This window comes from Patagioenas fasciata, chromosome 1 (assembly GCF_037038585.1).
Source record: "Patagioenas fasciata isolate bPatFas1 chromosome 1, bPatFas1.hap1, whole genome shotgun sequence".
Classification (NCBI taxonomy): domain Eukaryota; kingdom Metazoa; phylum Chordata; class Aves; order Columbiformes; family Columbidae; genus Patagioenas; species Patagioenas fasciata.
In genome coordinates, this window is record NC_092520.1 from 43,395,364 (window position 1) to 43,410,513 (window position 15,150).

The 15,150-nt window shown below is 37.1% G+C and overlaps 1 protein-coding gene and 1 non-coding gene across 7 annotated transcripts in view; both read right to left on the bottom strand.

Annotated features, from left to right (window-relative positions):
• Nucleotides 1-878: 878 nt before the first annotated feature.
• TRNAV-AAC (transfer RNA valine (anticodon AAC)) lies at nt 879-951 on the bottom strand. Its single transcript has one exon. It is a non-coding gene; the product is annotated as a tRNA-Val (tRNA).
• Nucleotides 952-5,370: 4,419 nt separating this feature from the next.
• DACH1 (dachshund family transcription factor 1) overlaps nt 5,371-15,150 on the bottom strand; it is a 366,620-nt gene continuing 356,840 nt past the window's right edge. For all 6 annotated transcript variants that reach the window (XM_065832261.2, XM_065832347.2, XM_065832180.2 and 3 more), the window contains one exon: nt 5,371-8,163. In XM_065832261.2, the coding sequence (XP_065688333.1) occupies nt 8,126-8,163 (38 nt within the window). In that variant the 3' untranslated portion in view covers nt 5,371-8,125. The remainder of the gene's footprint in view (nt 8,164-15,150) is intronic.

Here is a 15,150-nt window from a genome sequence, read left to right on the forward strand (position 1 = left end):
ATTGCCGATTGCTGTGGTTCTGTGTGTGGAAGGAGCACAGTATGATGTGACACAATCTGCTACAGTTCTAAGGTTGCATGACCTCACCACGGCACTACCAGCACTGAAGTTTCCACCACTTGTTGGTCCTAGGTTTGTACAGAGCACCAACTGCTAAGGGACGTAGGGTCTACATTGCAGATGGCAAAATATGGATTTTATCGTTCTGTGTGACTGGGTTCCACCAGGAAAATACACTGTCTTCTCAACCTGTATGGTGCTAGCGCTAAACAGTTTCAGCTTGATGTGCATGGGGAAAAAAGTAGTCCTCAAGTTACTGCTAAAAGGTATGAGGGCAGAAAGAGACAAAGAGCAAAAGCACATTGTTCAGCCTAATAGTAGGGCATATGGGGTGTTAGGCTGTGGAACTGTGGAAATGGTTGTGATCGGCAGCTTCATTTCAATGAACCTGCTTGTTTATGCGGTAATATTTCTGAGATCACATTGTTCAGGATTCTGCCTCCTGAGTTTGAAGGGACTCACAAGGATCACGGAGTCCAGCTCCTGTCCCTGCACAGGACAACCCCCCATTTCAGACCATGTGTCTGAGGGTGTTGTCCAGTCTCTTCTTGAACGCTGTCAGGCTTGGGGCCGTGACATCTCCCTAAATAGCCTGTTCCAGTGCTCCACCACGCTCTGGGGGAAGAACATTTTCCTGATGTCCAACCTAAACCTCTCCTGGCACATCTTCCTGCCATTCCCTCTGGTTCTGTCAGCGGTCGCTAAAGAGAAGAGTTCCCCGCTTGCCCCTCCTCCTCCCGTTGTGAGGACGTTACAGTGTATAGACCACGATGAGGTCTCCTCTTCTCCAGGCGAACAGAGTGACTAATAAAACGTGATGTTTCCGCCCGGTTTCGAACCGGGGACCTTTCGCGTGTTAGGCGAACGTGATAACCACTACACTACGGAAACGCCCACCTGAGAAGCATATGACTCGTCTCGGAATTGAATTCGGGATCTCTCACACCCAAAATGTGATTCACATCCCTGGAACAACGAACCAGGGTAGGCACCCCACCGCTTCAAAGGGGAACTGAAAAATCATTATTAGTGTCCAAGAAGATTTGAGGCCAGTAATGGAAACACTTGGTAAGTTTTACATACCTAAAAAGGCAGATTATATATTATGGTTTTGAATGAGGCATGTGGACCCTGCTGCAGTTTCTTTTTAAGGCATTTTGAATTCTGAAATCCCTAGACTAATTTTGTACTATAATGCTTTTCATTTACCTTCTTTCTCTCTATATAGATAGCTTACTTAGACTTTTCATAGCAATTTTGTTTTCAACTTTTAATTCTCCGCTTGAGTCGTATCTTCTTTCTAGATGCCACGTATACACTGACAGTGTTGTAAAGGTCTGAGTCAGAGGCAGATAGGATAAGATCTCACCTGGAAGCAACCGAGAATTAGAGCTTTTTCTCTTATTATTGTTGACTGTCTCTGCAACTTCTGTGTAAGGTGGCCTGTGAACTTGTTCATCTTCTGCCACTGAAATGACTTCAAAGGGTAATACCAGCATCTGTTTCCCAGAGGTATGCTTGTTATTGATCAGCTCGCAAAGAAGGTAATACTTTATCTCTGTCCTCTTCAATTGTTAAATTGAGTTCAGATTGTTCAAGAGATCCATGTGGAAACTTATTTCTGGCTTCCAATATATCATCCCATCACTGAAAAGCCAGATTCTGCAGCATCAGTTTGGTCACAGTGAACAGCAGCCAAATGGTTGCTTCTGAATGGAACTGAAAACAGTGTCTGCATGCTCAGAAGCCTGCCAAACGAGCTTGTTTGCTGCATCTATATCTTACCAGATCTTTCTAAAGAGTATCTTTATAAGCCAGTTTCTCCTTATTGTATCACTATTTGCTTGCATCGTGACAGCTGAAAGCTCTTTCCCACCAGCCCTACGTTCTCTTGCAGCCTCACTCTCCTAGCCTGCTTTTCTAACCACAACATTCCTCTTCTTCCCCCCACTTTGCAATTCACCCAGTAATTGGCACCCCCAAAACAAAAGCACTTTTTAAACTACAAAATCCTTCAGCCCTAGGTAAATGTACTAGGATACATCTTCATAGACGCAGCCAGTGAAGCCCAAAGACACCCCTTGTCTCTCTGCGGCTTTAAAACATCAATTTTAACCTTTCCATACCTCAGCTGCCCAACCTGCCTGGTAACACGTACCTGATAGAGAATCCAATGAGCCAAATTAACTGCTTCAAAGTCTTCTATATCTTAATATGGGTAAAATCTATAGAATTACTAGTTGGTTACCTTGCAGTACAAACCAGTTTCAAGAAAGCAATGTGAGAAAATAAAGGAAGCATATTTTAAAAGGAGGATCTGTTCCTGGTCATCATCTCCAATTTTCCCTGTCTGGCCTGTGTACTCAATACAAATTGAATGGGGAAGTTTAAGTATAGTTACTTTCTTTATCTCCAACAGCTGTTCTTTTTTGTTATTATCCGTATCATTTTCTCACTTTTACTTATTTATTGCTAGAAAACTGATCTGAGAACTGATCGACAAAGTTGCTACAGCTTCCATTCTTATTATTTAAACAAACTACATCTGCACTAGAATAGGTGCTTTGTGAATCCTCTTTATTCACTTACTGTAGGGAAGATCAGAAGATGTGAATCCTTAAACATATCTCAGCAATTTCTATTCTAGATTTGATAACTGCTATTCATAGGATAAAATTTTGCTCCTTGCTAAACTGGATACAGAAAATTTTATGCCTACAAGGGCACCACATGTGTAAGTTTTGTAGTTCTAGAACCATGAAAACCTGAGGTTGGAAGGGACCTGTCAAGGTCAGCTAGGCTAACCTGCTTTCAACTGGGCAAAGTTAGATCAGGTTTCTCAGGGCCTTGCTCACCTCAGGTTTGAAAACCTCCAAAGATGGAGATCCCAGAACTTGTCTGGGAAAACTGTTCTAGTGCTTCATCACTCTAATTTTGATCCCTCCTCCATCCCCTCATATCCAGTTGGAGTTTCCTTTGTTGCAACTGGTATCTGTTTCTTCTTGTCCTCTTGCTGTACACAGCAAGATGAATCTGGCTCTATCTTGATGATCCAAATTTAGAGGATCAATTAACCAATTCACTGGACTATGGCAACCATTATTACTATAACTTCTGTGAAGAAATCATGTTTATCCACAGATTATGTGCAAATTCTCCCAAATTGCTAGTGGTATTTGGGTGAACATTCGCAAAGTTTCCAAGTACTCTGGATGCCTAAATTTTTTTTCATTTCTAACTTGTTTCCTTTTAAGAGCTTGAATTTCAGAAGTCTTTGTTTCCTCTCCCTTTTAAAATGAAGCTTTTTACAGAAGCAGTTTCTGCTTGAAGTGGTGTGATACTGATGATGGTAGAACTACCATCATTGATCAGAGCGAGCTCCTGCTCAGCAAAGCCACACTAATAAATTCCCCAGTATCTCATGGATGGGGTAGACAGCAACTACTGAAGAAGTAAGTTTCACAGAACCCTTGAGCTAGGACAGTTTATTTTACAAAAGGTATTGAAAATGTCTGAAGTTTGGCCGACAAAACTAGAATTACCTGTAATCAGGAGTAACGCTTGAAAATCTTGGCCTCAGGCTTTGTTTATTGGACAGTCTTGTGCCAAATAACATGTAGTAAGTAAATAACAAATGAAGCAATTTTGAAGAATTTATAGCACCTTCAACAAATAAGGAGGTTTACCTTTCAGGTCAGAAACCAGCATTAAATCTCTTTCCATATAATAATAATAATAATAATAATAATAATAATAATAATAATAATAATAATAATAATAATAATAATAATAATAATAATTTCTTTCTCAGTTGAGCTTGTCAGTTCCTCAGGGATTTTCTGAACACTTTAGGAATCTAACTGCTGACTCCGAACTTCTTCAGGATCTGACCATAAGCTACTACCAAGTTACAGGCAAGATACATTTAGGGTGACCTCTTCTTGCTTTTGATCTGAGCTTTGACAGAGCTTAACTCTGCTGTACCGAGGCGTACCAACATCTCACTACCTATTGGCCCATCCCATGTCGGGCCTGTTAAATCCCAGTTCCTAGTAACTAAGAAAGCAATGACTTATTCATTGTGACAGGGTGGAACTTGACGTGAGCGCAGGTTCCTTCCTGCTGGAAGAAACTATTTCCTGGGCTGCTTGAAAACACACGGGGAGGTTGTTTGTTAGTGTAGAGATCATTCAGTTTAAAACTGAGAGATGAGTTTACTTTTTCCCTGACCTGCTTAGAGCAGGGGAGCTGGCCCTGACATGGCCTGGACGCTTCCTAACATAGAAATGCGGGACATTTTAATGCAGACAGAGACTGTGATTGCCCTCTACGCAGCTAGCCAAAATCCTAACCAACTAGCCAACGTGTCGGAATGCAGGAAGTCTGTCAGCCTCACACTTGCAGTCCCCAGGCCACTGAGGGATAACGACAAGGGCTGGTCCAAGAAAGATCATGTGCTTTCCCAAACAAGCCTGGTCCCTAATGAAAGCAGGAACATTCATGGAGGTACAGTTCAGAAAGGAAGGGATGGGAAAGGAAGGAAAGAGAAAGGATGGGAAGGCAAGGCGAGACAGGGCGATAAGGGAGAATACCGAAAATCAATCATATATCTCTGACTTTTGAATTTTCTGTTAACAAAGCTATGTTACTTCCAGTTTTATTCTTCAATAACCACCTTTACCTTAAAAAAATCACCTTTTTTTTTTCTTCCCCTCACAATAACACAGATACGCAAAGCCAAAAGTATTTTTCTCCAAATGCCCATTTAAATGTTTAAATACTTGCTGTTTGTTAAAGATGTGTTAGGAGACTGAGGTTTTATCAAGTGAAGGAGACAAAACCCACTGGATTACCCCTGCAGTTTTGTAGTTAGGGGAATAATATGTTTTGTTCCATCAATGTGTCCACTTTACATTATTCAGCACAAAGCTTTGTGAAATAAGAATCATGGGAATATCACCATATAAAGGAAAAAGGTACAAATAACAGCTTCATAAACTGAGAAATGTACATAAATAAATCATGTAGATGGGGGCAGTTTGCTTAGCTGGCAGGAAAAAAAAAAATGGAAAATCTGCTTGTTAAACAATAACCACAGAGTGTGCTTTTATGATGTTTTTCACCACAGTAATTCATATTAGAGATAGAAGCAGTTGCATGTTAAATAAAATCATTCAGCATTGTTCTCCTCACATTACAAAGAGCTGACTTATGTTGTTTTTAGATGCCTCCCATTAGAAAGTAAATATACCTCTGATGTTATACATTTCAGAAAATTTAATAAAGATGAACTGTAAATAAAGTCACAGGGAGATTTCAGACAGTTTTATTAGCAGATTGTTGAAAAGAAAAGAAAATTAAATACAATAACAGTAAACGTGGTTCTCACATTGAAACCAGGCTCAAATAACTAGGCTACCATAGAAAAATTTCCAATTCTTGCATTATGATGTAAAAACAGATTTTTGTACAGATTTTGTACAACAAAATTCGTAATAACCTTTTTTCATTTTTAGAAAACTTTAAATATATAGATAAAAATAGACAATTTTCATAGGTCCTACATGAAGATGAGTATGTTCTGTTCCAAGGGCTTGCATAGAGCGCAAATGTGGTTATAATATAGAACAACTAGACATTAATATCTTTAAGATTACAAAAGCTTATAAACAATAACATGAGCACAACTTTTCTTCATAATCTATGCAAAAAAAAAAAAAAATCCAAATCAAAAACCAAAAACAAAATACCAACCCAAAACCTGTATAACTAAAGAGGGGCAAAAAATTCAACTTACGGTAACATCTCATGGTCTGTAATATTTACACGGTTTTTAGCAAGATTCTTTCTAAACATCCAGCTTATAAATTGGTTCCCCCTTAATCCTTAACATTTCCATTTAGGTACCAAGCCAAACACTGAGGCATTCCCAAAGGTCTTGAAAGTATATACTGTAAAACTACTGAACCTACTTACAGGTGACTCTATGCAAGGAGCAGAGCAATGGTAGATGCTACTACATATTTCAGTTGTAGGCTTTTAATTCTCTTTCAGATATGAATGATTCAAAAGCTTGCCACAAGTCCATCTAACTTTACAGCTGTTAACCCTTTAAAGACTGCATATGAAAAAACTGGAGTACAGAATCCCATATGTGTTCAAGCAACTATGAAAATTATGAAAGAACTGTGGTTAGAAAATAATGTCACTACAAAGATCTAGGTAACAATATTTAATGAAAAATATTGCTCAATATTTCTATTAAAAAAAAATTACCGTGATGTGAACTTGTATATACATCTTTCTACTGTTAAAAAAACCTTGTGGTGGAGTAAATATGAACTGCACAAAATAAATGTGTACCAGTATTGCAAGGAAGACCTACAAACTATAGAAGCTCAGTGCTAGAGTTTACAAAACATTAGATTTTTTTTTTTGACAAAATAATATTAATATCCAATCAGAGCTATTTTTAAAGAAATATTTGCTTTAAGTTAGGCATCTTAGACATTTAAGGTTTTGATATGTTTCCATGTAATAAATAATATTTTATATGCATAAAACATTAGATGAAGAAAGCATAATCACAAAACTTACAGTAATAGCACTGATTCACAAAATCAGTCTTTAAAGGGGTAACCCAAAAGTATGCAAAGCAAAGAACGTAACTTTTCGTAATGTAATAAGCACTGTGTTGCAGCTTACTTCCAGTTATCAGCACAAAGGTGAAAACACATATTGTAGCTTTCATAAAGACAGTGAAAGTAACACATAACCACCCACCCCTAAGACAAGGAGGGAAGGACAACAGACTTCAACTGTATCACTCAGTTCTACGTGGAATTGGACTGATACATCAAGTGTTTGTTAGGTTTTCTTTTTTTTTTCTTTTTTTTAAGCAACATTGACGTAATATGACATTAACATATAAAAATATTTCTGGCATTTTGACTCGCTGCTCAGCCACAGTCCATTCTTAAAAGTGCACTAATCAGGGCACTAAGCAGGGCTCAATATACAAATAAAAGTGGCTGATACAGAATTCTGACTTGTTACCAGATGCTTAAGATCTCATTCAGTAATACTGTGACTTCAGGACAAATATTTACATGCCTGCATGCGTTAAAACTAGAAAGGTGTCTTTCTGACCAACAGGGTGACAAAACAATATTATCTAAAATTTTCATTTCCTAAACTCTAGATTTCTACTGCATACATAATACCTTCCTTGTGTGATTTGTGTTATATACTGTACATGTGACCAACAGTTTGATAAGAAGCAAAGTCTTTCATTTCATAAACCCCTGCCAGTTTACAACGAGAAATTATTACTCTTTTTATCGCATTTTTTTATTTTAGGAAAAGAGACTTTGTGAACAGTAAAACAGTTTGTTTACATTCAGCATTTCTTTTCACTTACACAAAATTCCATTTCACTTAATGTAGTCTAACATACACGTGTTGGTCTCTTGGAAAGCATGTGGAAAAAATGTCTTTAGAAGAAAACCCACGATCATAGTTTGAAAACTGAATGTAGCAATTTTTTTTTCATTTGCCTTTTTTTTTTCCTTTTTTTTTTTTTTTTTTTTAAATAAGAATCCTCATATGCCCTCTACAAGTTCATTTCTGAGCTGTCTTGCTGGTTTCGGTATGACATAACAGTCTGTAAGTGTACTTGGACACCGCTGGAAGGATCATTTGATGTGCTCAAATACAGAATCATCAGAGGAGGCCAGAGTCTGCATTCCTTGAAAAAGGGAATACTCAGCCTTGTTCTGACCTGCCTGTAATTTTGGATACAATAGTCCGGCGCAGAGACACAGATTTTCACTGTAAGAAGAGTGCTACTGTACATTTACAAACATTCTCAAGGTCTCCGGGTTGAGCCACAGGAGACAACCAAAGGAGGACACTCTTGCAGAATTCTTTACATTTTTGAAGAACATTGATAAATGAAGTTGAGGAAGTTGGCTTGAAAATGCTTTGTTTCCACAGAACTCCTTATGAGCCAATGTCTTACTGTAAAGTTCTTTACCGTAGCACAGGTATCTTCAGCAGGAAAAATTCAATACATGACAGTAGTTTTCAAATAAAGTCTTCCATCTAGAATATGAAAAACAAACATTTGTTTTATATATTTATATCTGCAATGAATTGAAAAGAGGAAAAAACTCACAAGATTTAAAAATTCAGCAAAGGTAGTCTTTCCATAAATCTGTAAAATGCTACTTACAGTACTTTATGTTTAAAAAAAACCCAACAAACCTGAATATCACCATTGCAATTTCATCTGACAGTGGTCAAATTAACTCCATTAAAAATTACACGCACTTTGCAAGTTGTGAATACTGTAACACCTTCTAAAGCTTTAATATATGCTGCACTCCTATCAGTGCTAGGGCACTAGCAATGTAGGTGGAGCCTCTGTGCATGTGTTTTTACTGATATGCAAACTTAACTGAATAGTGCTGAACAGCAATTATTTCCTTCATGGTTGCAGAGCAAAAATCTCCTTGCATGCAATTGTTAGTACTCCCATCACTAAAGGCATAGCTCATACTTTCTGATTTAGCTATGTTGTTAAATATACCATGTAATGTAACCATTGTGCACATTTGTAGCTATTTATATAGAACCCACTATAGGATATTTAATCGCTATCAGTGAAGTATAGCCTCCTTCCCCCATAAATGAGATTAACTGAACAATTACTATGTTAAAGATGTAAGCACATCTCTCTCAACGTTTTTCCACCCAAGTGAGGAGCATATTTTTAAGTGAGATATGTGTGATGGAGAGGGAATCGGAGAAACAATCAGCTCACCTACCCAGTAACTGTTGATCTAGAAAAACTTGAAGAGAACATTCTGCCATAACGTATTTTCTCTGAATTTACAAGTATAAAGCAATTTTTTCTTCACTAGGGACATGAATATCTTACATGCATCTGTTCCCAGACCGATAACAAAGATTTTATTTTAAACAGGAAACAGAGAGAAAAATGGGTACATTATTATTTTCTTCTGTCCTGTAGGATAGAAAGCATTGCTCCCTTGTGAGTAAAGCACATTATGAAGCATATTGAATCTCCAGTGTGCATAATTATGAAACATTACTTATATTTTAGAATATAATGCATCTGGAAGTACGAGTTGTATTCTCAGGTCTTGAAGTCCTCATGAAGCCCTGCTTTTCGTCCAAGTGAAATCAGTAAATGTTTATAAGATTTCAGAGGGTTTTGTTTCTGTTTGATTTTCTCAGTTTAACCTTTTTGTTCCAAATCAATCTGTAAAATTCTTATTAGATGCACAGAAAAACAATTGTGTGAAATGAACTCATATAAATGAGTACTGAAATTTTTCAAACGCTTGGCTATCATCAAAATGTGTGGCATTGCTCCCACAAGCTTACTGTAATCGTTGAGACATAGAAAAGTTTAACTTAAAAGCAGCCAAATATACGTCACATACAGTTGGGAAAACTCATCCCTTCTGTACACCCCTTCCCAGTTTTTATTGCTTGGTTTCTATCAATCAAAACTGCAGGGGAAAAAAGGAACCAGCAGAATTGCGGTGATTCTCATCCAGTGGTTTTCCTTTTCCACCACCTTTTGCAAGCTTCTGGAGTGCACCTCCTTTTGCTACTTTTACCATCTTTACATTTTCCTGTGTTTTGTGTTTGTTTTTTTTTTTTTTTTTTTAATATTCCTAGCTTTTTTTGGCAGAGTAGATGATAACTTTCCCACCACTTAGAGCGCTTCCACTAGGCACCACTTCCACATTCTCTTTGCTATTTATGATCTGTGTGCACTGAAGAGAGATAAAAAGAAATGGAGTAAGGCCTTAACTTGAAGACTTTCTTTCCTCTTTCATGCATGAAGAGCAACCAAAATGCTTATGGGAATCCAGGAGAGAAAGAAGAAAACTCTGAAATGGAGCTTGGTGAAACTGAAGGCCAGATAAACCACCTTAAAAGCAAACCAGCATCAACTACAGGATAGCTAGAGCTGCTAGTGGCTATGGTTGCATATAATTCTCCGAAACATATTGAATAAACACAATAGACATTTACAGCACTAAAGCTGTCTGGATACCTCTGTAGGAGAATTACTTTGCATATATACCAGCACTTTGGCTATCCTGAACACACACTTGCTGATGAGTGCTATGCATAATTCCCACACCTAAACATTAAGATAACCTACAGTCAGTAACTTGTATTTTGCTTTACTATATTAGATCTCCATGTACCTTTTAAAATAAAATATTTATTAAAACATATTCGCAATTAAAAATACAGCTGGAGGAAGCAGAATCCGTGTAGCAACCAACAAAAGATGAACAATCTGCAGAGAATAGCATCATGTTTTGAAAAGTCAGCTCTATTTTAAACTGCTTAAGGACCTAACCTGGCAGTGAAGTCAATAGGAGGTTTTTCATTTTTAATGGAAGACACTATCAGATCCTGTATTCTGTATACACAGACAAGGAGCAATAATAGAAATGGGCAGCTGTAGAAAGCATCTTCCTTAAAAAATAAAAGGATATTTGTTTATATAACTTGCCAACATTTAGGATGGATGTATACAATAAGCATAAATCTTCCTGTTCCTCAACTAACTATATGATGGACCTTTAAAAGTGCAATTAAATCATCTGTATTGATAATGGACTTAAAATGCCATCTAGGAGGTCAGCAGCTGAACTAATCTCATTGCTAGACTTATTGTAACACAGATATGCTCTCTATTAGCATGTTTGACTGACTCTCCTAACATATGGGAAATCACAGCAAGCATTGGACACATCAAGTTTAAAATAAGTCCTGTCATGTTATGACGTAGCTATAACAGTTCCATGATTAAGTAATACTTAATATGCTTGAAAGTTGCTAAGAATTGTGAAATGTTTCCTTTATTTTCTCAAGATTAGTCATGGGAAGAATGAGGTGCAAAATGAATATCCTTCCTTTTAGTGTCAACATGGTAAAAATCACAGTATCTGTGAAACTGCTCACCACCCTCACAAATTGTGAGTTTGGGAGAAGATGGAGGAATCATTTCTTTAGGCTTTATACTGTTTTTTTAGCATACTCCTGTGCATAGCTGAGAAGTTGGTGTAGCCACTCATGAAGAATGTACACTGGGCAAAAGCACTGCTCTTCACAAATATGAGGCCTTCAAACCATGCTAGGAAAAACAGAGGCAACTCACAGCTCTGCAGAGCAATGATAACCTTGCATCATGGTATGGTGACCAAATACAATACCTATATCTGATTGCCATCCCTTTCCCTATTCAGACTCCTATTTCCTTCCTCCCAACCATTTCTTTCAATTTCCATTGCTTAGAGGTTCTTCCGAAGTGATTGGAACTTCTCAACGTTGTTGCCAAAACCACCTGAATCACTTCGCCTCTAGGTGTAGCCAGCGTTCCTATCTGAACACCAGTGAAGCGTTGCCACTAACAGGCCTTCATGATTCCAAGGTCAAAATCACAAGCAAAACCTACAAATCATGAGGGTGATCAGTGATCAGCAAATCAAACAAACTCATCCTTCATAACTTTAATGTGGAAAGGTCACTACTCCTAAATCCCAAATCATGAGCACGCCTCTGCTTCCTGCCCCCCAACAGCTATGTAAGTGTGCCGCATGAGTTTCTATTGTTAACAAATGCAGAATTTGTCTATCTACATAAAAACAATTTTATGTAAAACAAATATGGAATATACTATTCACACAAACATTGATCTATGCACAAAAAACATATACTACACAAATGTACACACAGTGTTCTCTAAAAATGTTTATAACGTTTGAATGTATTTTTCGCCTACTGAGAATTGCTGATCTGTGGTAAAGTTTTCCAAATTTACATACTGTTATATACAACGTAAGTACAAAAAACTCCCTTTCACTCTTAGGAAGTCAAGCAAAAACAAAAACTGGGAAAATACTGCTAAACGTCTAAAGAGAAGTGTGCATGATTAGCAGATTGTTATCTGTTTTAATTGCTCTTTTGCAAATGGCAGTGTTCAGCAAGATCACACAAGCTCATGCTAGTAACTCAAACTGAAAACACCACTACTCCTAAATCTCATTTGTTTTTGTCTGTGGACTGATATGACAGAAATTCTAGCCCAAGCGAGGGAGTATTTTTTTAGATCAACCCTTTTTAATTACGATTCATTTTGAGGTTTTTGAATGAACATGCCCAAATAGTTAAAGGGTCATAAATGTTATAGAAAACAAACAAATGGAACTGACACAAAAGTTGGCAATGCTGAAACAAATAATATGCCTTGAAAAGCATTTTCACAGAGATGTCAGCTGGGGAATGATTCACGTGAGTATTCTGTGGGCAGCTTGTAGCAAATATATCTCTATGGGCCTAACATTTTCTGAGATAAAAAAATTAACTCACAAAAATATTATTCCTATTAATATGCATCCTTGAAAAGCGATGAAAATCTACAATAAAATGTTAAGTTTGGTTTTAGGTTGCAAACTAAATAAATCATCCATTAGATGGTAAAGCCTGTATTTCTGCCGCTCAATGCAAGTCACACAGGGATTGTTTGCCATCCAAACATATCATATTTTAGTTTGTATGCTGAGAGCTGCTTTAAAAATAAACACAATAACAGTAATCGTCACGACTATCATAAGAGAATACTCATCTTTGATTTCTGAAAATCTGCAAATCAACATCAAGGGTGTTGGTGTAACTTGTTAATTCAGTCAATTGCTATCACAGACACACCTACCGAGGAAAACTCTCCTCAGTAATAGGATAAAGTATTTCCTGTAGTGACGGTTTTGGGGAAAATAAACTAACACCAGCCAAAAAAAAAAAAAAAAAGAAATAATAAAAAAAAGAAATAGACGTGGTAGCTAATAAGAAAGAAACCCCCACAGAGTCCAGGTTAAAAAGAAAAAAGGACAAAATAATGTATGAGGAGGAAAATTATTTATAAGATTAGAAATCTTAGTGGCAGCTTTGGAAATTTAGGAAGTCAAGGTCTGGATAAGTTTTTGATTATTAATTTAGTATTATTATTGTTGTTTTTTCTCATTGTAATTTCTGAGCCACAGAACAGTAAATGCCAGCCCACAATCCAGGAACCCTTACACTAAAGTACCCAGTTTTAGTCACCAGACTTTCGAATTGCAGTTAACATAATTTTGCCAGATACATGTAGGCCAGTGCCTACAAGGATCTTAGGGATATTTGAAGAGTTGACCTATTCACCTCTTTGTGCTTTCCAAGTACAGAACACCTACTTTAGATTGGTTCCTCTCTTGCTAATAAGAACACAACTGAAAGAGGGAGGCTGGGAACATTCTTCCCAGTTCTGACTCTGAAATTGTATGTGATTTCACTTGTTTTTCTGTTTCTTTTCTCTTTTAACCCTTCTCTCTTTCTTCTCCCTCTCTTTTTAGGTAACAGACATTCTGTGTGGTGATGGTTTTTCAGGTTGTTTTCTTGGCCTTAGCAGAGTAGTGTTAGCTGACATATATAAGGACCACATTAGTACAAATAACCAAAAAAACCCACAACCACTAACATCAAATCACATGCATATACTTTTTTAATTGAAACTATAGGTTCTTGGCTCATAAAAATGCATCTGAAGTCCATTTCCACAGCTGTTGACTGAGCTGACCTGAGCTTAAAGTCCTCTTTTAAAACCACGTGTTGCAACACAAAATCCCCAGGACTGGCTCATGTGCTCACTAAAGACAGCAGAGACTTCATACTGAAAATCAGTATATACACACTGTTGCCACACCTACAGCCATTAAGAACTGCTAACTTCAGTTCTGGCAAACTGACGCAATTATGAAGCATTTCTGACTTTCTGTACAAGAAAAAATGGTGTGGTAAGTAAATTAAATAACCTGTAAATTCTCTAAATTAGTGTAACTCGTATTTAAACCTATTTAAACTCGTATTTAAACTCGTATTTAAACCTATTTAAAACCTAGATCTCTTTTCCTCAACATTTTATAACCAATAATATTAGAGTGAAAAACATTATAACCCCTCCCCAGTCCAACAGGTTAAAAGAAATAAAATATTTGTGACATTAAATGGGGCTGCTTCTATCTAAATAAAAGAAAAGCTGCTCACTTGTGCTAATGAACATAATAAATTGTGTTTCCTGTTAGGAAGTAGCTTTATTGAAAATGGCAGCTATTTTCTCAGAAGTTATTTCCAGGCACCTGTAATCTAATGAGGTTTGTCCCTTTCAAAGAACAGTTGTACGTGCATGCCCGAATGCACACAACCTCTTCAGCCCAGAGCTGATAAAAGCATCTGCAAGCCACAGCTCAAGCACATTTAAATTATATAACTGGTTGGTTTATTTGTTTTAATAAGATGGGGCAAATGTGAATCACAGTGTACTTCTAACCTTTCATTCAACCTGATGTTTTAATCATTTGGAGGAAGAGAAACAAAACAAAAGAAAAGGATGGCAAACAACTGGTAATGATTCATGTGATATTTGATAAGACAGCAATGGGAAGTCAAAATAAAGGCAAGCATATTGTGACAGCTGGAAGGGATCTTAGTCAAGTTGTGACCCTTCTTCGAAAAACTTAAAGGAAGCAGCTAATTAAGTGTAAAATATATTTTTACATACTCGTCATATATTTTATTCAAAATAGAGACAAAAGAGGATTTATTTTCCACTGAAGCAGGAAGATAAAAATGGGAGTCGAACCTTTTAATCATAGGAAAATCACTTATGATGAGGTTGAGTCTTTTTCAGAGTTTGCAGAGTGAGACCGAGACCCTAAGTCCCAGCTTTTGCAAAATGCAGTCATGAAGTCAACTGAACATAACTTTCTGTAATTTTGCTAATAAAATGCAAAACGAAAAGGAAAAGACTTCTCCCAGTGATTGAAGTTAATCAGAATGCTGAAGCTTTATAACTCGACACTGAAAAGGAAGGACAGAGGGATCTGACATTGTCACAGACATTGACACTGATAGCAAAATTAGATCATATTTTGGGGAACATGGATGGATCTACTGCCCTCTCCCAAGGAGAACTGGAGCGCGCTACAGGGGATGTAGGAAAGC